The following is a 24,289-nucleotide window of genomic DNA, read 5'->3' on the forward strand; positions in this document are numbered from 1 at the left end:
TATTCAGTCAACTTTAAATGCCCCCACATGAAATTAAACAATCCCCCAATATCTGTCAATTAAATGACCACCATTCCCTTTTTTCCTACCTGTTTGGATCACTCAATGGTTGTACAATGCATGGTCTGCCAGCTACAGTGAATTCATGTATATTGTCACCCTCATTCAGTCCTGTTCCAAGGTTATCACCAACTAGAGTAACTATTACTGGACTGTTCAATGGAGCATTTAAAGGTGTTACCTGTAAAACAAAGGAAGCAAATTTTAGACAATACATAGAAAAAATGACTTACTGATACCCATATCATACTATGGAGTGCAGCAGGTTTTGTGAGGTCAAGTAAGTTGGCTATCGGAAAAATGATTGCCTATTTCTGATCGATAAGTCACCAGCATGCCCAAGTGTCAAATCATTTATTCATCACTAGTGATCCTCCTCCTCCTCCATTCCTCCATTTTTCTTCTTCCTCTTCTTCTTCCTCCTCCTCCTCCTCCTCCTCTTCCTCCTCCATTAGTTCACATTTATCCTCCCAAACCCCTTTCGAAATTGAATTTTTTTAATTACAGCCAGTCACAACTACTTGGTTGTTTTTACTTACCTCATAAATAATAGGTGGGCAGACATCTTTGACCCAGTTTCCTCCTTCTGCTTCACAGTCTTCTCTCAGTTGACACCCTGTACCACACCATCCACATTCATTAGGGTCATGGGTCAAAATGCACGCTGAACAGTCTTTGTAATGGTCGCATGTTGAAAGTGAAAATTTGTAAACCTATTGATGAAAAGATATGAAACAAGATTTGTCACCCTATCTTTCTTCATGCTATATGCAGCAGATCCAACTTATTCCTGTTCATCAAGTTCACAGCTGAGCAGTCTAAGGAGTTGATGCCATTTCTTGATGTCATGGTAAGCCAATGGGTACCTGGAGAGTGATCTTTACTCCAAACCTACCGACATCCATCAGTACCTGCAGTGGTCATCCTGTCATCCAAAGCATACTAAGGAAAGTCTTCCTTACAGCCTGGCCTTCCGATTACGACGCATATGCTCATCTGAGAAGACCCTTTGCACCAGAGTCCGTCAACTCAAGCAACACCTACGTGACAGAGGGTACCCTACCAAAGTGGTCGACAAACAAGTCAAGAAGGCTGTTGAAGTCCCCAGATCAGAGGCTCTCCAACCTTGCCGGAAGGAAGAGACATGCACCCACATTCCTCTTGTTGTAACCTACAACCCTATCCACTCCACCATCGCCTCCACCATACACAAATATCTGCCCACTCTTCATGCCTCTGACCGCTGCAAGAAAGCCATCATGGAGCCACCCATGGTAGCTTTCCGTAGACCTACAAATATTAAGGACTTGGTTGTTAGAACATCTCTCAATATCCCCTCTATGGAAGCCCCTGAATTGGGATTCTCTCTGTGCAACAAATGTGCTGCATGTAAGCACCAACATGATCAACACAACAGAGAGCAGACCAAACACACAACTGATGGTGAGACATTCCGTAGCACTATCACTGGTGATGTCATATTTAACACCCTCTCACCTGTCAGTCTACTAATGTCATCTACCTCATCACCTGCAAGAAATGTGGACAACAATATATTGGTGAAACTAAAAGGGCCCTGAAGACCCGGTTACTTGAACACTGTGGGGACACCAAACACAACCGAGACAAGCCAGTTGCCAGACACTTCTATCAAGCAGGTCACAGCACTGAAGACATCGCCATCATGGCCACTGACAGACCTAACAGCAAAAACTACTACCATCGGTTGGCTTTGGAAGCCAAATGGATTAAAACACTGCAGACTATAATCAATAATCACCCTCTCCCTTCTTATAGTTTGGTCATGCAGGTCACTGTCGCCAAATTGGTCAAGCTGGGAGATTCCACATTTGTTGATAGAAAGACAGCCTAGGCTAATAGAAATTGGCACTCCATTCGTGGTGCATGGATAATAATAAAGTTTAAAACATGTAGGCCTAGCCTATGTCCGGCACTTAGGCAGGGTGATTCTTTGTTGGATTATTTTATTTGATCCTATTTGTGACCTCTTCTCATAATTTATTACTTTCCTTTTCTCACAAGTAAAGTCTGAAACATCGAGTCGAAGTACCGTCCATGCGAACTTGGATGCCCGGCTTGGATGTAAGCTTAAGCGCTAAGGCTTAGGCCTACATGTTGACGCAAATTCAAGAAAGTAGAAGTAAACTTGGAAGTATGACTATATCCCGCGACTATATCTGCCTCTGTATTTTGCAAACTAAAACAAGAATAGGGCCTATACAAAAATGAGAGTAGGCCTATGACTGAATTAATTTAGATGCCAAGACGCTGAAACTGATATCGTAAAAGTCACACCGGCGCTTGCACAAAGTTATGAATGAATCATGCCGTACAATGGTTTATACTCATCACATGTATATTGCCATGGTCGGGCACGATTATGTAGGGCTATTTGCATGCTTGTCATGGGTCGACCTGGCTAAAAATCCTGGCGCTTATGGGCCGAATGTGGCAACCCAAAATTTATGGTGGACCTGGGAGAAACTTATTTACGATAACTTAGGTGGTCTATCGTGTGCGATACGCTATTTTTGGTCGACCTGGGATTTTTTTCTCCCAGCTTGACCCAAAACGCGTCACTGTCACTGTGCATATTAAACATCACTGCATAGAGCACTTTAGGCCGATTCATGCAATTGAAATGTTTATAAATGCTTATCAAAAAATCTGAATCAAAATTATATTATTTACCATGCTTAGTCATGTACATGATTCTCTTATGCATATATCCATATAAATAATCCAAATTTGATTTTTACAATATTTTGAGGCTTTAAATAGTTACCAGCCATCAGCTGTGCCTGCTACTTGATAAAAGGCAAGTTATTACGGGCTTGACCAAAAAGTTACAGGCCACAGGCCGGCCGGCCGGAGGATATGTCAATTGCTGTTTACCTCTTACCAAAATTATGCAGCACACATAATCACTTACTGTGTTGTCTGTCATGGCATAAACATGCTCCTCGTCCGGGTCTAAGGTCATATCCTGGAGCACTGGCCCATCTAATAAGAGATACTTGTATGGGATTCCAGCATATGGAGCCACCTGTGCTTCAGGCTGCACAAGGAACTGAAATAAAACAAATAATTATAACCCAATTTTGTTTGTTTTTAAAAATTATATAATAGGGTTGATACAAAAATGATATATTTGTCCAGCACTGAGTGTTGAGCATGATGATTCCATATATTAGTGCAATTCTGTTAATTTGCCTCACAATCCTATTGATAGGTCATCTAGTAATTTTGAGATACCCGGTAGTACAAAACATCACTCCTAATTATGCACTAATAATTATCTTTTTATAATCCTTGCAAAATTTAAGCTTCCATTACAACATTTTTGCATAGTATTAAATTTGTACCTTAAGCAAATGCCCGCTCTTTGTACCAATTACTGCAATGGTGTCTTCTCCATCTGCTTTGACAACAATAGATGTGAATTGCTCTCTATCTCCTCCCCCTCTCAGGATATCATCTGCTGGTAATGACTTATCAGTATCAATTGGATGCAGCAGGCTGGTTCCACAGAAATGATTGTTAATAACTTTTTGCTAGGAAAAAAAGAAACATATTCATAAGGTGATTTATAAAGATAAACTGTGTTCTACAGCTAAATGGCCTCTTGAAACAAGGTTGGTCAGCTTTGGTCGGCAGTGTGCTATTTTTAAAGACCCATTATTTACAAAATACTATAATACTTGTATAGTGACATGGTTTATGTCATATTACTAAAATTGAAGAATGGTTACAAATTAATTGTCAATAAAATCATTTTAAAGGTAGTAAACAGGCAGGGGGTACTCATGTTTTGAAAGTGCATCAACCCATCAATAATAAACCAATTTTTCAAGAAATTTGAACCAATCAATATACCAAAGTAAAAAATTCTGGCCAAATTTAACACAAATTGTCAAGGGTTTTACAACTTTCCCCAAACATTTTGATAAATTGGGTTATTTTCCAATTGAGAACATTTTGAAATCATGACCCATCCATATACTAAAGTTGGCTTAGAAAAGGGGGTCATAAAAGAACAAAAATGCAACCCATGTTTGTGATGGTTATGAACCAAATAATCAGCAATTATAAACAAGGTTTCTGGCATTTCAAAATTTGAGTTGATATCTACTGTTGTTTTTAATATTTTTGTTTTTTGTTATTTTTCAGAAATTGCTTTTATTTTTAGGAGGCAGATATTTCTTTAGAAGCTAGCTTATATGCCAGTGGCATAGCCAGGGCCTTTTCAACGGGAAGCAAAGGGGGAGGGGGCAAAATTTTACGAAAATGATCAAAAATGGGCTAGTACAAAAGATAAACCTAAAAATCTTAAATATCAGGGTGGCCATCCAGCATCCCACAGGAGTTCTCACAGGAGAGTAAGCTGCCTCCTTTGCCACCTGGCTATGCCACTGCTATATGCTAATGCATGTAATATCAGTATGTTTAAGGTGTTTTTTTGTTTTTTATTATTATTAATTATCTTGTTATAAACAGCAAGCATTTGCAATTAACTCCAATTATTAAAACTTACATAGAGAGAATTACAATGTAATGATTCAGCTGATCCTTCGATGTGCTTTAAACCCCTATCTTGTCGATCTAAATTAAAGCAATCCTGTATCCCTTGTCGAATTCGATCATCAATAGCAGGTATTGAGTAGATACATAAAGCAGATCGATCGGTGGGTTCTGTTGATGTGGCATCATGATTCACACTGTCTGAAAACACTGCATACAAAAAGTAATCATCACTTGTATAGTCACCAGAGTTCACCAGATGAGCTCCTGCTTTGCCCACATATGCTGCTTGCAGTAGTCGGTAGTTAACACCAGTAGAACTTCTGCATCTTAAAGTCAACTCAGTGTAGGACAAGTAACCTAAAATGAAAATAATTTTAACCATCACCAAATTTGTGTATATTTCTTTTTATTTAGAACATTGTTATTATTCTTGGTTGGTCACCAACCTTTACACAGTATTTTTGTGGGCCTGAGAGAGAGCACATCAGATACACCAAATTGCATTCTGAATGCAAGGCATGTCCTTCTGATATCAAATAATTTTGATTTTTTTGTGATACAGATTTTATGGCTAATTATTAAAAAATGAATATTATTTTTATATTTAACAGTCCTCAAAGTAAATTTTACAAATCTAATGCTGTGTACTTAAAGTGTATGTAACTCGGAGGAAAAGCCGTCCATCATATGAAAATTTTTGCCTTTTCTTTTGAAGATATTCATTTTTTTCACCAAAACACTGCAAATTTTAGGTATATTAGGGAAAAAATTTACATCTTCAATATGAAAGGTCAAAATGTTCATATGATGGAATCAGGATGGCTATTCACCCCAGCTACAAACACTCTAAGTACATATCATTAGATTTATAAAGTTTACTTCAATGGACTGTTAATGTCAAAAATATCATTTTTTAATAATTGTCATTAAATTTGTATTATATCGTGAATTTTTACCTGGGAACCAAGGGAGAACAGTGCCAGTGCATTGATTGGTCACCCCAGGTTAAATAAGAAATAAATAAATAAATAAATTTCAAAAAATCTATATTATTTGATATCATAAGGACATTCCTCATTATGCAGAATGTAATTTGGTATCTGATATGCTCTCAGGTCCCACAAAAAAATACTGTGCAAACATCGCCATATGATCCTTTACATTTGAAAAATATTGTTTATTTTTTCAAACCAATAGTAGATGAGCTAGACCCCCTCAAATGGACGAGTATTTCCGGTCCTTTTCATATACCAAAATGCCAAGAAGGTATGACCCCGAGTGATATCAAATCAAAGAGAAAAAGGTAAAGAATATAAAAACTATTTCCACACCTAGGGGTGACACTCATTATAAGACCAGGGACAATATTCATATTTTGGATTCATATCTCAAAATACAAAGGTGGTATGACCCCTGATTGGTATCAAATGATGTCAAAAGTAAAGAATACAAGGGGGGAGAGGGTGACACTCCTAATGAGATAGGGGTCAATATTTTGGGGTCTTTTCTGCATTAAATATCTCAAAACAAAACAAAAGTGTGATCCCTGGGTGAAGTCACAATGACCGGGTGAATGACCCCCCGGTCAGCTATGGTGCGGTAACCCCTCTAGAGAGAGATATATATATATACAAAAAAACTAAGGGCTATTATAGGTGACAAATTTTAAAAACCATGGGGTATTTGAGTGGCAAGTTATAAAAACATGTGGTCTTTGGGTGACAGCAGATTCAAAATAGGGGGTCAGTTTTTGGCGGCACTAAGTGTGTACCATATACTACATTAACACCTGATTAAAGCTTACCTTTGTCTTCTTGACATATTCTAGCAATCTTAGTTATATATCTTGGTTGATCTATGTCTTCTCTCTGGACAGTTAAGAAATAGCTGAATCCTGGTCCCAAATCATCTGGTATTGAAAACCCATCAATATACTTGATCTTGAAGTTTCGTTTAATTTCATCATTCAAGAGATCTGTGTATGTGAAGCGGGTTAAAGTAGCGTCTTCATAAGCCAATTTGAGCTGCCATTGGCCATCATTAGTTTGGCTTAGTCTCTTTGTTGCCACAGCATGCTGGATGATAGAATTACTAGGAGGATTATCCTCATATGTTGATGCAACATACAGTGCATTGTAGGAGATATCATCCGTTCGAAATTGTCCAAAATATGCAACTACAGTTTCACCAACTGCAATGGAATCATTTGCTAAGTTTGAATTAATTCTGCCTTGGACATTGGAGACTGAGTCTAAACCATGTAGGACACACGTACCATCGTGTAAGCTTCCACATGACAATAAAAACTCATTTTCATAATCTATCAATAATACTTTATTATCATTTGTTTCTGGTTCACAATTTTCTGGTGGACATTGAGTTGTTTGTACTCCAGCTGTCATCCAGTTTTGTTGCGAATCAAGATTCAAATTCTCATCCAGTTGGTAAACCATATTTTGGGCACCTATGTACACATTTTTTGTGTTTTCATGCACTGCAATGTGCTGAAGTTTATTGCTATCAGAAATAGAAAATTGTGTGACTGTGTTTGGGACTATTTGAGGTGGTACAACACTCAGTGTTAGCTGGACGAGGTGATTCATACAAAGAATGAAAGTTACAAAAGTCACCAATGATGGTGATTTCTTCAGCAGGGATGACTTCATGTTGGATTATCACTTTGGATCCTGTTAACCTGTAAACACAGAAAATATGGAAAATAAGAAATTAAAGAGACGTGGTATGATATTTCATATTCTGTTTTCTATCTTATATTAAGGCCTACCATTAAAACAACATGTTTCCAAATTTTGAGTTGTATTAGGCCTACTCCAGCAGTTTTGATATAAGTAGCACAATGCCTCATAGGAATCACTGTATGTTTTGTTCACATGCTGTTTGTACTGGACGTACAGCTTAAAAATCAATGAAAATATATGCTTTGACATCTTTATGTGAAGTAAATGACCCCATTTGCCTAAAATGTATATGTGACATGATCAAGGGGAATAAGTCGGACGTCGCTAATATTGTTTCTGAGATATTGGCAAAAACAGTGTTCAAATTCTTTTGTTTTATATTTTTTCAGCCATTCATAAATTGCTCATAACTCAGTAACCAGATGTCTGATTGATTTTGATGGGGTTTGCATCAAAATGTAGCATTTGTAAACTGCCAGAAAATGGTGTAAAAAACTTCAAATTGAAAATTGCCGACATGTGACTCATTCCCCTTGATCATGTCACATATAAAGCAAAATATACAGATTAACTTCAGTCATATGTGTCATCACTTGACATTGAAATATTCAAAATGGCTGCCATTTGCACTGTTTCGGTTAAAAATCATTATTCATAAATATGACAAGATACGTTTTTAATGAATTTTAACCTGTACAGTGCAAATGGAAGCCATTTTGAAAATTTTAATGCCAAATGATGAGACATTAACTGAAATCAATGTTTGTACAAATTATTTCGCAAATCTGGATACATTTGAGGTGACAATGGTGGTATTTACTTCACATAAAGATGTCGAAGTATTAAATTTTCAATGCTATTTAACCTATATACAGTGCAAATGGAAGCCATTTTGACAATTTCAAAATCAAGTGATGAGAAATTGACTGAAGTTAATCTGTTTGTAAGTTTTGCTAAAAATGGTGGCATTTACTTCACATTAAAATGTCAAAACAGTATTTTTTCAATGAATTTTAACCCGCACATTGCAAAAGGCAGCCATTTTGAATATTTCAATGTCAAGTGATGAGATATTGACTGCAGTTAATCTGTTTGTACATTTTTGCTGAACCATGAAATGGTATCAGCCTATATGTGTAAATGTTACTAGCTTACTTACTAGCTTACTTACTAGCTTACTGACTAACCATTTGGTCTGAAATGGACATATCTCTAACTGCCACGAAGGTATGACCCCATGAGTGGTGTCATATGAAAGAGGAAAACATAAAGAATACAATAAAAATATTTCCAAATGCCAGAGGTCATCCTGGGGTCACAGGGGTCAAAAAAGGTCATTTTAACCGAAAATGCTCCGAGTGAGCTCAAATTTAAATGCAATGATCCTTATGACATTCTAAACATGTTTAAAACATTAAAACATTTATTTACGGTCATTAAGGGGCCATAAAGGGGTCAAAGGTCAAGGTTTTCAAAATGCTCCAATTGAGCTGAAATTTATATGCAATGATCCATATGACATTGTAAACATTAAAAAATATTTTAAAATTCATTTAAGGTCATTAAGGGGTCATAAAGGGGTCAAAGGTCAAGTTTTTCAAAATGCTCCGATTGAGCTGAAATTTAAACGCATAATGATCCTTATGACATTCTAAACATGTTTATAACATTTTAAAATTCATTTAAGGTCATTAAGGGGCAATAAAGGGTCAAATGTCAAGTTTTCAAAATGCTTCAATTGAGCTGAAATTTAAATGCAATGATGACAGTGTATAGGCCTACCACAATATATTGCCGAAGCCACATGGTTCAGCTATGGTGCGGTTATCGCTCTAGTTCTTATACATTTTAGGTGAAAATGGTAGCATTTGCTTCACATAAAGATGTCAAAATATTATTTATTCAACGATTTTTAACCAGTATGGTGCAAATTGCAGCCATATTCAATATTTCAAGGTCAAGTGATGAGACATTGACTGAAATTAATCAATTTTTATATTTTAGTTATATCTGAATACATTTTAGGCAAAATGGTGGCACTTGATTTACATAAAGATGTCAAAACATGTTATTTTAATGATTTTTTTTTGTACTCATGGTGTTTTGGGGTGCCATCTTGGATTTAGGTAAAAAATCGAAGTGGCCCATAGGCTTTATTTGATCCTATCAACCCAAGCAACGCATGTGCCAAGTGTGATTCTGGTAGAGAAAAGTGTTTTCCTGGGATAGACCTGCCTATTATGGCTAAAAGCCAGAAGGATAAAAAGAGACTACATGCTAAATCAGAACATGCATGTAAAATTATCTTCTTTTTTTCAGGAATATTGACATTTGACAAGAGGCAATCCACATGTTTTTGTTTCCATCATGTATGAATGACACTTGTCTGTTACCAATAGTAATATAAAACTTACAACTGAAATGAGCTATTAACTGTAACAAGTACCTCTGCTGTGATGATGGAATCTGAAACTGCTGAATTACTTCCTTACCAGTATCAGTAAACACTTTTTACAATAACTAAATTTGAAAACGAATTGCTGAACATAACATACACATAGAGTGCAAATAGTCCCAAACAAAAATGTTTGGTAGACTCATAACCGGTGCGATCTTACCTTTCCGATGTTGATTAAGATACTTCTTGCATCGATCCCGAGAGGCGGCCACACCAATAGTCATTTTGTCCCACATAAATGAATAAATAACAAAAACCCCGATCCCCGGTGGACTCACCCAAAAGGTGACGTCACACCATATGATCGCCCTTATCCGACTTGGGATCCCTACTCGGACCAAACTTGTAGGGGTGGCGGGGTCCGGGATAATCAACATCGGAAAGGTAAGATCGCACCGGTTATGAGTCTACCAAACATTTTTGTTTGGGACTAGACTCAGTACACCGGTCGATCTTACCGCTTCCGATGTTGATTAAGATACTTCTTGCATCAACATCTGAAAGATCGATCTAGCAAGTAACCGACGGATGGAGGTACAAGATTGGTCAGCATCTGATCAGGGATCGGGAGCGGGTAACGATGGTTTTCGCGAGGTCAGAAAATATTTTCCCCCAACGGTCGGGAAACAAAAAAGACCACGCGATCACAGACATAAACCTCCTTACTTAATAAGTTTGGTGGTTAAGAATAGCGACACTGGTTTTTACCATGCTGAGTATTCTGTATAGTCTGAAAACCTGGTACCCGTACACCACCGTATTATGATCGCCGAACAATGTCCCGGTAAACCTCCGCCCGTCTCTGATTACTAACGTAAACGGAAGTATCGTAGAGAAGGGCGAAGGTGGCTTCCGGGACACCGCCTGCTAGATCTCCTCAAGGGACAACCGAACGGTATACCCAAGATGATGAGATAGCTCGTGTCGAGTGGGTCGTGGGGCGCTTGAAACCTTCGCGATCCCCGGACCCCACCAACACCTGGACCAGCCATTGCGACAGCGGCTGGACCGACAGGCTCTGCAGGGGTGATGAATGCGGTCGTGAGTCCCTCGCAAGGCTTGTGTTCGGAAGAAATAGTGCTGCAGCGCCTTATCGGACACCCCAGCCTATCTTTGGCTTCAGCCAACCTTGCCCAACCCTGGGGATTGGAGAGGGGCGAATGTCGGTATGCACCGCGCCCGTTCAGTGATCACGAGAACAGAGCGCCCGAAACAGTGTCGCTCCAGTGTTTGTGAACACGGAAGCTAACCTCGAGACCGTGTGCAACTCAGCACCGCCGTCCGAAGCCAACGCCAAACCGGAAAGCCATCTTGAGAGTTACGTATTTAAGCGTCGCTTTTGGCGGAAGGTCAAAAGGGTGACCCTTAAAGTAATCTAAGACTGTGTTGGGATCCCTTAGGAGGATCACTTTCCTTTTGGTAGACACTGTTGAACATACCGTCGAGGCGTAGACTAATAAGGTAACCATCGGCTATGATAGTCGACCCGTCTCGAAACCTCGGTGAATGGAGAGGACAGCTGACTTATAGCTGGCCCCAGTGGCCCGCTGAAGTCTTGCTTGGAACTTTTCTGTCAGAAACTCCGGAACTAGCAGCACAGAGGCTCTAGCGGGAGAGCTATTTGTCTCATTGCACCAAGCGTAGTATGGAGCCAGACTCTGGCTATACGTACGGAGGGTAGACTTCCGTCTAGCCCCGGCGATGAGAAAAACAGCTTCTGATGAAAAGTATCCCTCCGCTGCGTGTTCCCTGGTAAGGGCCATGCAGCTAACTGCAGGTGCTCTAGTGATAGACTGGGTACCTCCGCTCCGGGCATCCGGAGTAGATCTGGTACTGGGAGTGCCAGCGGCCTTGCCGCTAGCAGAATGACAATGCAGTCTTCCCACCCGATCTTGGCCACCACCCTCATGAGTAGTGAGATCGGAGGGACTGCATAAGCTGTCATCCCTCCCCAGTCTATGGACAGAGCGTCCACGGTGAATGCTTGGGGGTCCGCGACCCTTGAGCAGTACACCGGCAGTGGATGATTGCGATGAGATGCGAACAGATCTTTCGAGGGGTGGTACATCCCCTTGAAGATCGCCTGAGCGACCTCGAGCAAGGGACCATTCTGCTGGTCCCGACACCCTTCCTCGTGACAGATTGTGCGCGAGGATGCTGGTGACGCCAGCGATGTGTATCGCTCTCATCGTAATCTGCCTGAACTTGCACCACCCTATCAGGTGTCGTGCATGCAGGCTCAATCGTGGTGGCCCGGAGTCCCTTGTCTGTTGGGGTAGGCTACCACGGTTGTGTTATCCGTCAGGACAACGGTATGTGATTCCACGATCACCTCCTCGTCAGCGAGGGAGGTTGATGTGAAGCTCTGTCTCTATGGCCCCATAGGCCCGAGACGGAGTCTCCGTGGATGTGGACCCCCAGCCCCGCTTTTGGCGCTATGGTCGTCACTCGTGACATACCGGGGTGCAGGAAACCTGACACCCTGGGTCAAATTGGGCTGATGGGTCCACCACCAGAGTTCCTCTCGCGCGATCTCCGACAACGGAACCGCGAGGGATCTTGGGTGACGACTGGGCCTGCAAGCAGGCTAGAAGGTGTAGTTGGGTAAGCCCTAACGTAGAAACGGCAGTACAGTACGAGGTCTACCATACTGGCCATTAGGCCTACCACCTTCATCCATGCCACAGCGGGTTTTGCCCGAGACTCGGCCAAGAGTCAGGCACACCGCACCATGTTCGCACCCGCTCGGGTGAGAGCACCGCGAACCCCTCCGTGAGGGTGATCTGGGCCCCTACAAATAGTGGTGTTCAAGCGTCGGGACCACGCTGGACTTTTTGAGCTGATCAAAAATCCAGGGTCCCGCACCCTACGGACTATCAACCCCATGAGACCCGTAGTCTTCAGTGGAGTGCGTCCAGTATATGAGCCAAACGTCCAGGTAGCAACTGATGTTGACACCCTGTGCTTCAGGTGCGCTGCCACCGCTCTGACCAAGAGTGTTAAACACCCTGGGAGAGATGGACAGGCGGATGGCGGTATCAAAACTGGTAATTTTGATCCTGTACCTAGAAGCGCAGATGCCTCCGATCTTGAGAGGCGATTGGCATATGCAGATAGGCGTCCGAGAGATCTAGCGATGCTGTTCCCATGCCCCTGATGGGGCAGGCTAGCACCGAGGCGAGAGTCCCCATTCTGAACCTCTTGGGCCTGAAGAACGTGTTCAACAGCCTGCGGTTCCGGATGGGGCTCCCGTCGCCGGTCTTCCTTGGAACCAATGGCTCCAAGATCACCCGTAGAACGGGGGGTAGACCGGGACAATCGCCCGCCGTCGTGAGAAGCTGTGTGATCCCTGTCAGTAGTGCCCGACGCTGGGGGCCGTCTGACGGCACTACTGTGGACCTCTGAAATGTGCAGACGAATGTGGGGAGACTGGGTTGCCAGTCTGTAACCCCCACTCACCACTGACCATACCCAGGCGCCAAAGAGATGGTTTCCCACCTCTGGGTGAAAGCCATAAGCGGTCGCCCACTGGGAGATCCCCTGTGGAAAAACCGCTGAGCCCCCCAGGAATGCTCTGCCTAGCTTCCCTTGGAAGAGCGCTTGCTCTTCTTCGGGCTTGCCAGCTGTTCCTGTGCTACCCTTGCGCCTCCCAGAAATGGGTGCTGCAGAGGTAGTGGGCTCGGGTACTGTTGGTGGTGCACGGCCTGCTGAAGTCGGAGCTCCTACCCATGGTAAGGGCAGTTTCCGACCTCTTCAGAGTGCTCCCGTTGGTAGCTTCTTTGCACGGTCCTCCACCGTAGCGCAGAAGCATCCAAAGAGAAAAAGGACCCTGCCTTTCCATCGCGTTGAGCGATTGGAGTGGCAGGCCCCTCCCCAGCGCTGAGTGGACACCCTATGGGCTAGGCCCATGGAGCTCTCGTTGAGGCTAGCTGTTAGCACCGCTAATAGGCTCACCTCATGGAAGAGCTCAGATGTTGTCTGAGCGTGATACGCTTGACGACATCTGGGTCCCTCTCGGATCCCCTCCGGGAGGTCCCGTGGTCCGCCCGCGTTACACGCAGAGGAAGCGTGCAAGCACGCGGCGTCATAGCTCTACTGAGCTCGACAGCCCTACGATATCTCCCCGTGAGGTTTGCCGGGAATGAGAGTGCAGGCGTCCCCTGTGAGGAAGCAGCAGCTGAGCATCCTACTGAAAGGATCCCCTGGTCCTCCTCCATGGACTCCCCTTAGGGGTGTCCGGAGGAAGATCAGTGCTGTTGCTCCCCTCGCGGGCAGCGGGGAAGGAGACTGTAGTGATGTCACTACCGGACTCAGCTTCCGACTCCTTTCCCTCGCCCACAGTATCCGTATCATGCTCCGATGATGACGGTAACTGAGGACGGGCATCTGAAAGCGGGTAAGAAGGCATAACCACTGTGTGGCTCGCCGACTACCTGCCAGCAGAAGAGGGAGTACTCCCGCAAGACCCTGAGGTATCCGCCATGGCACCACTGGGTCCGCATGCTCTCGCAGCCGTCGTCCTAGCGCTAGCAGCACGGGCCTACCCTGATCAAGATCTGGGTTAGCCCCATGCCGGCTGGCCTGGTCAACAGCTGATGTTGGTACTGCGTGGCCATCGCTGGCGACACTTGCCACGGTGCTGGGCCGTGGAAGAAACACCCTGCGGCGGGTACCACGGGCATACCCGCCGGCAGCTGACCCTGAAAGGATCCGCCACCAGGGTAACCCCATGGTACTGCAGTACCAGCACCGCCTCCCCCCCCCCTGTTGCCACAGAGACTGTGGCGACTAAAGCGGTGCTGCGGTACCGGTGCGGTATCAGCGTGGGTACCGTGAGGGTTCCCAACTGTGGACCGCTGTACCCTCGCCACACTGCGTTCCCTGTTTGGGGATCAAGCTGTGTGCTGGCGTGGTACCGGCGCTGCATACTAGCGTAGGTGCCCGTGAGGGCTCCCGGCTGTGTACCACTGTACCCATGCCTCACTGCGTTCCCCGCAAGGATCAAGCCGTGTGTATGGGTACCCGCTATACCGGCTGTCCCTTGGCTGAGGGAGCTTGCCTAGTACCACGGGTAGCTGAGCGTGCATACCCCGATCAATCACCTCGCCACCTGAATAGGCAGCGTCAATCAATGGAGCTATGCCCTGTTGATTTGACAGTGATCGATCAAGAGAGGGTAATTGACCCATTGACGGTAATGGATCACCCACGCTCCGCTGGCTCTCGAGGACATGAGTGGGTTGTTGATCAGCTAGGCTGTTCAAGCTACTTACTGTACCCTCTAGAGCTTTCGCCCAAGGTCGCTGTGTGTGGCGGACCACTCACGGCAGCTATGGGCGGGTGCATAGCGGCTACCACTGAAGTCAAGCCGTGGCTCGCCTTTGTAGCTGCCACCGAATGCACCTGGGTCGCTGTCCCGTGAGAGACTGCGCGCCCAACCCCTGAATAATCGCCAGCCAGTCCCTGTGGACAGCCAGCAGCTATTCTAGGGCCCAGGGTATCACTCGGCGGTCCCGCCATGGAACGCTGCTGTGTGACAACCCCAGTTGGTTCTGCTAAGACTACACCCACAGCGTTAGCCGCGGTATCGTCTCTGCTGAACCCATGCATGCTAGGGTTCAACCCAGGCAAGCCCGGGGTACCCTTGCATGCTGCCCGTCGCTGGCTACTACTGTGGCTGTTTGAGCCCGTGAGACATGCCTGCAACAGGCGGGTGTCCTCCTGCTAAAAACCCGTGAGGATTTTCGCTAGAGGGCTGGTATCCTCCTGCTACAAAACCCGCTAGGGTTTTCGCTGGTGGTTACCGCTCTGCTGCCTGCTACTTTGCTCCGACGTATAGTCAGTGCTTTCGCTGGCTGCTGAGCCTTTGGACGCGCTAGCAGTCCCCGAAGGAACCGCCTGCTTGTCCGGGACCGGAGCCCCTTAAGCAGACCTGCCATGACCCATAGGGGCTGTCACAGCAGAATCTACCGTATCGACGACTGGTATCCTCCTGCTGCAAAACCCGCTTAGGGTTTTCGCTGGTGGTTACCGCTCTGCTGCCTGCTACTTTGCTCCGGCGTATAGTCAGTGCTTTCGCTGGCTGCTGAGCCTTTGGACGCTTAGCAGTCCCGAAGGAACCGCCTGCTTGTCCGGGGACCGGAGCCCCTTAAGCAGACCTGCCATGACCCATAGGGGCTGTCACAGCAGAATCCACCGTGATCGACCTTACCAGTGCCCTTGGTAGATTTCTTGTTCGTCTTAGGGCGATGACGGAGCCTATCCCAATCGTCAAGCTGGAACTCGGAGAGTCCTAAGCAAAAGAAAGACATCTAGAAGATCGTGAGCACTCCCTGTGGGTGAAACAGAGCGGGTGTGGGTCCCGCTCCTTCACCAGGGAAGGGCAAGCCCGACAGGGCCGAGGCGAAGCGAGGAGAAAGGGAGGGGGGCACTACCCCCCCCAACACGCGACTCAAGCCCAGTAAGCAAACCTGAGCACGGAGGCTGGTCGCTAACGTTAGTGGTAAAGTAAGGACTGGCTAACTTTATTACTAAAATGTCAGACGGGTCCCTACCAATCCCCACCGTATGAATATCTGATTAACTCGTCTTTATTGGACGGTAATGAAGACATAACGATAGAGTAATCACCCTAACATAGCAACAATAACCTACCGTACATGAAAGACAATGTGTTTGGTCAAAACATCTATTGTAACTTACAGGCTGCAATGGTTGTTTTACGTGGGAAACAAAATGAATGGCGTCAACGAGCGGCCATTTTGAATTGCTCGTGTGTCCCGTGATACAAACGGAGGCACGATATGTAGCTAAGTTTTGGATCGTTTTTGTCACTTTTTCGCCAGAAAATGCCGTCAAAACTATCCTCCGCCGAACAATACCGGTTTGGTTTTACCTAAGGTGTGAAACTACAACCGTATATCTCGCCTTGGTCGAGAAATTGATACACAGTGCTATGAACAATCGATAGGCACGTCTGTGTCAGTCGGAGACCAAGGAGGATAAGGACGATCATATGGTGTGGCGTCACCTTTTGGGTGAGTCCACCGGGGATCGGGGTTTTTGTTATTTATTCATTTATGTGGGACAAAATGACTATTGGTTTTTCCGCATCTCGGGATCGATGCAAGAAGTATCTTAATCAACATCGAAACGGTAAGATCGACCGGTGTACTGAGTCTGAAAAAACATGTACATTTCAAGTTGGAGCTTTTGAGTGCACTTAAAGCCATATTGTTACATTTGCTGAGGATATGACTACAATATTTTTCAAAATTTTGCCTTTTACCTAATTGTATTATATGTACTTTAGTAAACTAACATATCCTGCAAATATCAAAATTTATGTGCTGTATTTTTTTCAAAATCTGAGATTTTGAATAAACCGTCTGAACAAGACGTTTTACAACGGAAATATTAGTCGAACATGTACTCTATAGCCTGACAACTGATCAACCGTGTGCTGCACTTGTTATAAGGCAATATATGCTGTGAATTTGGTAACAATCACACATTTAGTTTCTTCACACAGCTTGGAATGTAACTTACCTTGTTTAAAGTTTCCAAATCCACACTAAGAAAACAGAAAATGTCACCAATTCCGTTGTTTTTGCTAGGTTAGGTTCCCGGGTTAGGTTATCCTTAGGTTATCTGCATGTTGTATGGCTGCCTGTTATCTATTGTAGTGGATATGCTTGTGTTCACTCTCTACAAAGATCCTGTAGTAACAAACAGTCATTTCCTGAGTTTATCTGGGGTTTGCATCTGAAGGTGTTAATATAACAAGGGTTTTTGTCAAGTTATTAAAATATTAATTTTCTCAAGAGATCTGCACTGCATGCAACTTTCACCAATAATACAAACTTGGAACACTTCTTTTAGCTCAACTCACTTTGACTTAACATAACATAACAACGGCGCTTGATATAGCGCAATACCAAAACTATGAACATTGCGCTTTACAAATATACAAAACTAACAACAGCAAAATACATTAGAAAATATACGTTTTAAGACCCTTTTTAAAGGATTCAACTGTGAGAGCAGTGCGAAGTGCAGCCGGTAACTGGTTCCAGAGGGTTGGACCAGACACACTAAATGAACCATCACCAATTTTTCTCTTACTCCTGGGGATGACAAGGCGAGTAATATCAAGCTCAGAGCGAAGGTCCTTCCTAGGTGGTAGGTAGCGATGTAGTCAGTGAGATATATCGGTGATAGTCCATTTAGCACTTTGAATACATGAAGAATAATTTTAAATCGAATTCGTTTATCAACCGGTAACCAGTGAAGCGAGTTTAACAAAGGAGATGTAGAATGACGGCGTGGAACTTGGTAAACTATGCGAGCTGCCCGATTTTGTAGGCGCTGTAGACGAGCAAGATCTTTTACGTTGCATGCAAACAGGAGTGCATTGCCATAGTCAAGTTTAGATAAAATAAAAATTGCATATCATATAACAATTATTTTTAAAAATGATAAATAAATAAATGTTTAAAACATTTTTAAAAGCCAGCATTGGTGGGGAGAAGAGCACAAAAGAGGACCTTATAGTGGAAATTATTCCAGAGAAGAGCAAACGTTTTCCCCCCTGTTATGTCTCTGATCATATATCATACAAATTTGATGATCAAATATGATTTCATCTAGACATTTTGCTTCTTAAATCAAAAATGAAAGCATTACATTGTGTGAGATTTCCAAGGAGGAAATGCAATCTTGATAAAAATATCATATGAAACTGGATCAGCCTCCTTTAAACCCATGTGACAAAACATGAAACACTTACCGGTAATACAAACACCCAAAGGAACCAAGCAGTGTGATACTTTGGACCTGATTCAATAACCATGGTCTCTGAGGGTAATTGTCAATTGAGTGCCTGAACAGAATAATGATGCGCATTTAAATTTTGATATTTTATAAATAGAAACAATGCCAAAAACCTATAGAGGAAGCCTAGTAATTGAAAGTTACTATTTTCTTGAAATATAAGTAAAGTTACTATTTTCTTGAAATATAAGTTAAAATGTGCTAAACAGGGTTAACATGTTGAGACAAATTCACCTAGGTCCACTTAAAAAACACACCCCAAAAGACCCACATTTAAAAATACCTACACCCTATATACTGTACTCCCCCTTAAAGAAAGCACTATACACAGGCAGGAGCCACTAATAGATTGAACAATTACTAGGAATAAGAAATCTGCACTATCAGTATCAAATTTGCCAATATTGAGGAAAGTGCATAGCACTATTAGTGATCACAGCAAAGGAGTAGATATATTTATTTCTTAGGAATGGCTTAAAGCTTACATTTTTTGTACATGTGAATTATTAGTCATAAATTGTCTGGGGAAATTGTCATTGTCTTTATAATAAACAAAGTGTTGTTAAGGGCATGGATCTAAAGAGGTTATTAGTCAACTTGCATCAACCCATGGTCATGTTTAAAGTAGAGTCCGAAGTTTACCGTTTTCTAAAATCCATTTTCTGTGTTGTAATCCGTGTTGTAAAATGTGTAAATCTGTGTCATGAATAAAGCTTAAAATGTATAAACAATGATATTAGTATCACAATAAAGTGTTCAATATCGCAATCAATATGTTCTGATTGGAATATTCTCACGATAATAGGCCGACTATTACGATGTTTGAGGGATATAGGGGGTTCTTGCCTTGGTAATATACCTTTATTTCTGTATTATTAAACAGAATTTTATCATAAAAATTGACATACACAACTCATGATTGTTTTTAACATTCATTTCTCTTATCTTTTGACAATTTTTGTCACATCATACAAAAATGTCATTTTCCGTGTTGTACCTGCGATTCCGTGATTTTCTTCCGTTTTCCGTAAAACGGAAAACTTCGGACTCTAGTTTAAAGGTAGGCCTATACCATATCATCCAGTGTTTTTAAGTAATTTTAAACAGGGAACAAGTTCTTGTTCTTTCATCTTCAGTCTTTCTTTCTTTCCATTTAGGATAGCATGCTTATGAAGGATTTTTAGCTTGGCTTGAGCATTTTGCTTGTCATCAGAGCCCAAATACATGTATAAATGAAAGTGAAAGTTTAACCAATCTCTCTTGACTTACAATTTAGCTGTGGCGGCCTTAGACTATGCCATAGTCGATTTTTGATAAATAAAAATATGTTATTAATCATGATGAATGCATTCAGTTGAACTCAAAATTATACTGATAGGCCTATTTTTTACATTAAAATACTAGTAAATGGTTATAAAAAAGTTTATATTAGTAACAGTAAAAGTAAAGTATACGTAGACTTATATTAGCATCCTCATTTTAGGACATTTTTCAGTAGATATCAACGAAAAAGCTTATTCCCAAAGTTTCAGCTGATTCTGATTTTGCATTTGCGAGTCATGCATGATTATGTGTATTTACAGTGCTCCATAGACAATGTGTTGTAATTTCGTTCTGGTGTACCAGAACTTAATTCAAATTTCACGATATTTTTGCTAAATGAATTAATCTGCAAGAAATTTTTGTACATAAACATTATGTAGCCAGAGGTTTCCAGTGGTATCAAAATCTCAACTTTTTTTGAGAAAAGTGGGGGAATGATTGCTGTGGATCATGAAATGCTCTTTTAACCAGTTTGGATGAAGGTGGAGTACAATTCTGGTTTACCCCACCCTGTGTTTTCAATAAAATTCTGGTTTACCCTGCACACCCTAAGGATATAGGGTTAGGGTTAGGATTATACTTGTGCACAGGGCAGAAGGTGGAATACTCTCCTAAATTCCTATGGGTTTGGACAATATGCATCAGTGATATGAATTCATTATAGTCGTGTTCACATTTTGAGTTACACCCGGCATAAACTTACGTTAACATTGATCAAAATTCCACAAATATTTTCCATACTCCTACCAGCGTCTCCACACCTAGCCTACTCCTAGCATTACGCCAACTAGTTCCACCAAGTATTCACTTCTGGTCGTCGTAAACATTGGCTACCACTTCCGGTGTTTCCGTGACCTTTATCAACCACGCGATATGTAATTTCTTAGTTCCAACCAACAAAGTCAAACTTACTCCGGGTGCCAGGCGTAATCTACGTTTACATTGCAACTTACACCTGGCGGAAGTTACACCCAGCTCGCTACTCCTGACTTTTGTCAGGAGTAAATCGTCGGACGTACGCCTGGCGGAACTTACGCTGACCATCGTTCACACTGCACCTACTCCTGGCAGCACCTACCGCTACTCCTAGCAACTTGCACCGACCAAGTTCCGCTGGGCGTACGTCCGACAATGTGAACACGACTAAGGAAGTTAAAACAGGGTTTGAGGTCACATATCCTTTTACTGTTGGTATCAAGTGCAGCAGCTTCTTTTACCTTCTGGATATATTTCTCTTATCTCAACCCCACACATGGACAGTTATACTTGCATGGGGTAGAATTGGATTGAAATGCAGATTGATCATCAAACCATACCAGTGGCAATATCTCCCACAACAAAAATGAGTCAAATATTGTTATTTTCTTACAAAATTGTTCAAAATTTGACTAATTTACTCTTTTGACATTTCTATTTTATATTTTCATATCGGGGGGGTTGATTGGGGCACGGGCCGTTTTTTTTGCATTTTTCCAATGGGATTTTCTAAATTTTGCGGTCAATTGGGGGCACATGCCTGTGCTCCTATGATGTTTAATACACCACTGCTTCTTCACTTGTCCTGTTCATTTTGGTTTTCTTTAGGGTTATTATATGACATAGGCCTACATGTATCTCATCTTAAATATATTTCTGAGACATTTGCATTGGAAAGTGTTCAACTTTTCCCTCTAAAAATTAATACTTCAATTGTGTTTTTTCCCACAGAATATATAGTATTCACCAAGAATTGGTGAAGGGGGCTAAAGAAATGCTATTTGCCTGTGTGTCTGTCTGTGCATCCCTCTGTTTGTGCAACTGATAGCACAATATCTTTTGATCTATAAAGCAAGTATGATCGATCTTCACCATGTTCACAGCATATGTATCTCAATTAGGCAGTGAAATTCTATGACCCCCCCCCCCAGTGCTGTACGGTGCAAAAACTGATTGAGGAGGCAATGGCTCCTAACTTTATAAATTTAGGCACCCAAATTTTGCTCCCAGGTAAAAAATCTGAGGTGCCAACGTAAGCTGAACAGCAACGTGTGTTGAATGTTCATAGCTGCTGTACTCTGATCTACATATTCCCATTGAACGCTACATACTCACGCAGCATGTATAGTGTAGGCCTATGTTTTCCAGGAAGTCCCCATTGAGACATGATGATAAATGCATATCATACATTCGTACTCTTGAATGCTACATTACATACATGTTTTGTTTTTGGCGATTAAAAGCTTCAGCAGTTGGTCGCCATTGGCGCCAGGGATTGAATATTTAGTCGCCATCAGCAAAAATCTAGTCGCCAATGCGCCTAAAATGGTCGCACCGTACAGCACCAGTAAGTATATTCATGACCCGGACTCTGAAGAAAGTGACAGCCCCCTTACACAACTCACAATCTCACACATCAGTTCCAACAGTACAGTTGAGTTTGCTTTTGCTCCAAAAGTTTACCTATTTTCCACCAATAGAAAAAACTGAAAAACCACGCCATATCCTCTGACCACACACTAGTAAAGACCGCAGGTCTTTTAATACTAGTGTGTGGTCAGAGGGGATATGGCATGGTTTTTCAGTTTTTCTTCTATTGGGTGGAAAATAGGTTGGCTTTGGAGCAAAGCTAAGTGATATCATGTTTTACTATACATTTTCTTCACTTGCTTATTTTACTCGTGGATCACTGGATCTTCTTAAAGGATACACCGAGGGCTCTGGCCAAGAGCTAAGCTGAGCCTAGATATAAATATGAATTTTCCATAAAATATGGTGTGCAAAAAAAATTGCATAATAGTGTTATTTTTAACTGCAGCACCCAAAGATAATATTCCAAGATTTATATAATTTCCATGAGACGTGCCTGCAGGCCTCTACCTACCTGTGCATGAACACATTGCTAAATGAGGCAGGCAAGTAACAATAACCCATCAGTTCACAGGTCTTCTTACATGTATTTCTATGGCAAACACTGCCAAACACATTCAGTGCAAAACTTTTCAATACATTTGACAAGCTTGAAATAGCTTTGACCTTTTGCCCTTGAAACCTGGGACAATATTGGTACAAAACACACAGAATTATTCCTCCCTCAATGACTGCAGGCTACTGCATGCATAGCTTTATAAACATGGTATTCAATTCATCTGTGAGTGTGAACAGCATTACTCAAGAATCAAGTTTGCTGTGGGAGAAATTCAAGAAGTGCATATTTTCTTGAAGACTATAGATTTCAATTGCCGGCAGACAGTTTTGATAATTTCTTGCTTGCCACATGTATTCTAAAGTTACAACATTAACTTACATAAATTTTTGTATCAGATTTATGGTATTCTTCTTCATAAACAATTTTAAGTAGAATTACGCGGTTCGTAATTAAGGTGGCCCCCACATAAAGGTGTGTAGATAACAAAGGTTTATAAATAAAAAATAATAAGCAATATGCAAATAAGCTCATTGATATTCATAAATATCAGGCCACCATATACTATCACAATACCAAGTTAGAAGCTGATCGGTTATTGCATTTAAGCTGCAGAGTGGATTTATGAAAATGTGTGCAAAATATGCAAATTAGCTTATCAATATTCATAAATATGTAAATAACATGAAAAAAAACTATACAGCACACCAGGCCAACATATCAAATCACCAAACCAAGTTTGAAGTGAATCGGTGAGTGTGTTGGAGCTGTAGAGTGGATTAATGAATTTGGTTCTGCCCGGAGAGCCAAACAAAGTAACAAACAAACAACCAGGCACCATCTGGATGATAACATAACCCCCCCCCCCATTTATGTGGGGGCCAAAAAATACAAATATTGCAAATCACATTTTTAATGTGCATGATTTGCCACACATGTTTTAATATTTATGATGTCCCAACTACAGAATTTTTTCTGGATTTCACATAGTGTCTCAATGTAGTGTCACTTACAATAGGCAAAAAGCCTTCTGAACATTTATACACAACTAGAGGCCTATCTAGCTACTGGGTTAACTTTAATAATAGTTGTTCACAAAGTTACTGATAGTGATACTACATAAATGTATTTTCATAATCTATAGGGCTAAGCCTAGATAGTGAGTTCATAAGTGCATTGGGTTGGTTCAGTTGCTCAATGGGTGCTATTTCGGAATATTTAAGTGCTTGTGCATCATTACTAAAAGCTTGTCTTCTGAGTCAGTCAGTAAAACTTTACATCATTACATGTATGATGATGTATAATGCCACAAATTTAAGAGTAATTTTTAAGAGGCTACGGCTGGTTTAAAATTATCAGAGTGACAAATTAAATGCACTTTGATATAATTACAATGTCATACTATATATCATGCCTACATATCAAGTTGCAAACAGCTTTAGAACATGGACTGATGTAGGGTCCATATTT

The 24,289-nt window shown here is 42.0% G+C and overlaps 1 protein-coding gene across 1 annotated transcript in view; it reads right to left on the bottom strand.

The window, feature by feature from the left end:
• Positions 1-17,386, bottom strand: part of LOC140149172 (hepatocyte growth factor receptor-like) — a 33,408-nt gene extending 16,022 nt beyond the window's left edge. Inside the window, exons 1-7 of the mRNA XM_072171368.1 lie at positions 17,311-17,386; positions 6,410-7,300; positions 4,616-4,962; positions 3,447-3,635; positions 3,014-3,151; positions 600-773; positions 90-241 (exon numbers count right to left, since the gene is read on the bottom strand). Coding sequence (XP_072027469.1) covers positions 90-241; positions 600-773; positions 3,014-3,151; positions 3,447-3,635; positions 4,616-4,962; positions 6,410-7,271 — 1,862 coding nt within the window. The 5' untranslated portion in view covers positions 7,272-7,300; positions 17,311-17,386. The remainder of the gene's footprint in view (positions 1-89; positions 242-599; positions 774-3,013; positions 3,152-3,446; positions 3,636-4,615; positions 4,963-6,409; positions 7,301-17,310) is intronic.
• Positions 17,387-24,289: the final 6,903 nt, after the last annotated feature.

Source organism: Amphiura filiformis, chromosome 3, assembly GCF_039555335.1.
Source record: "Amphiura filiformis chromosome 3, Afil_fr2py, whole genome shotgun sequence".
Lineage (NCBI taxonomy): Eukaryota > Metazoa > Echinodermata > Ophiuroidea > Amphilepidida > Amphiuridae > Amphiura > Amphiura filiformis.